The sequence below is a fragment of the Etheostoma spectabile genome, chromosome 15 (assembly GCF_008692095.1).
Source record: "Etheostoma spectabile isolate EspeVRDwgs_2016 chromosome 15, UIUC_Espe_1.0, whole genome shotgun sequence".
NCBI lineage: Eukaryota > Metazoa > Chordata > Actinopteri > Perciformes > Percidae > Etheostoma > Etheostoma spectabile.
Genome location: NC_045747.1, coordinates 20,666,120 through 20,667,860, shown reverse-complemented (window position 1 = coordinate 20,667,860; position 1,741 = coordinate 20,666,120). Strand labels below are relative to the sequence as shown.

At 39.5% G+C, this 1,741-nt stretch overlaps 1 protein-coding gene across 1 annotated transcript in view; it reads right to left on the bottom strand.

The window, feature by feature from the left end:
- Positions 1 to 1,741, bottom strand: part of LOC116703247 (transmembrane protease serine 9-like) — a gene marked incomplete in the record, with an annotated part of 81,409 nt that overhangs the window by 51,764 nt on the left and 27,904 nt on the right. Inside the window, 2 exon segments of the mRNA XM_032537883.1 lie at positions 520 to 785; positions 881 to 1,043. Coding sequence (XP_032393774.1) covers positions 520 to 785; positions 881 to 1,043 — 429 coding nt within the window.

The following is a 1,741-nucleotide window of genomic DNA, read 5'->3' as shown; positions in this document are numbered from 1 at the left end:
CAATGTTTTTACAAGTAAATCCCTGTGTTGTACCATGTAGGCAAGGGGCCCGATGTGGCTACATGCACCAACAAAGACAATGAAGAAGAAAACGGATTGCGACCGAACATTGAAACAATTTGAATTTGTTTTTTGTTTTTTTAATTGGCTTTTGGAAATGTTTTTCTTCTTCTTTTTTTTATGAAGATAAGACATTCAACACTTTGTTAGCCCTAAAGGAGACACACAGTGTGATTTGATGAAAAACTTTAAAACTTAACCAAGAAAACTCCCCAGGTGAACTTTAGTCACCTTTCCTCCAGCACCATCACCAGAACAAACCATATACTGCAGAGGCTCTTTGCAGTATTTCATCTTTAAATATTTTTAAACTTACTGATATTTATAAAATTCTGTTTTGTTGCTTTATGGGTAAAGAAAGATGGTACTCATTTTTACTTTCAAATGTCTGAGTAAACTCAGTTGTTGTCACCATTGTATTGAAATAAATAAATGTAACCTAGCTGCTTCCTGACCCACCTCCAGATCCAGTGTTGCCCCAGCCGGTCACCCAGGAGCTAACGCCGCTGAAGAAGGTGCTGGCTGGAGCTGCCAGGCAGACAGGAACAATGAAATCATTGAAAGTCACCGGTGACGAGAGCTTCAGGAGGCAGATGTCGTTATCATTAGTATTGGATTTATAGTTAGGATGTCTGATGATGGTTGTTACTGTCCGAGACACTCCATTGGGGTTGGGTCCCTGTAGACTCTGGATACCCAGAAACACAGTCAGATCGGATGGAATCCTAAAGAGAAACAATACAGTTCACAGAAGTTAAGAGCGGAGCAGTTAAACAAACACAAAACCCACCGCCTAAGAGAATCTGCCCTTAGAGTTTACCTTAGGAAGCAGTGAGCAGCAGTCAGCACCCATCCATTGTTAATGAGGGATCCTCCACAGAAGTGCCTCCCAGATGATTGCAGACTGACTTGCCAGGGCCAGCTCCCCACAGGGGCGCTCTGTCCTCCAACAATCCTGGTGTTGAGCGGAGTTATACCGCACACTGCAGAGAGACAGACAATAAGAACACAGTGAGCAATACTCCCCTCTCCCTGGATTACCACTGAGCACTGCTGGGATTATAAACTTTAACTGTTGGTTGAGGATTGTGATCATGGGATGCTCTCAGGTGTTTCTAATCCAATAGAGTCCTAAGTAACAGAGGAGAAACTTCATATTTCAATTTAAGTCTACACATGCCATGTTGCCTTCACTGGGTTGACGGCAAATACTAACAATGAAGACATAAACAAAACAACCAAAATCCAACAATGTTGACACTGTTGGAACGTAAAGAACTGACTTACCATCAGGTTGTGAGTGAGATCTCTGAAAAAATAGGAAACAAACATAAAAACACATATATAAACCTATCGTGTATATTTATGTGGCCTAATGTGATCATGTAACCATAGAAATAAAAGATGACCAAGTCATTCAAAACCCAAATATTTTTTCTTGTCAGGAAGCGTCTTCATTTGTTTTGGTACAGTGATTAGACAAGATGAGAGATAACCATTGATACTGTAACAGAGGCAAACTTTTTTTTTATGAAAGTGAACTATGTGAAAATTACTATTATTCTTTGACTAAAAAACTGTTTCAAAGAGGACTACTCCCGCTCACAGTTAGTCTCTTGACTTGAATATTATTTTCTTTCAAATCTTAACGTTATCATTACGTTTCTTATATATAAATTTG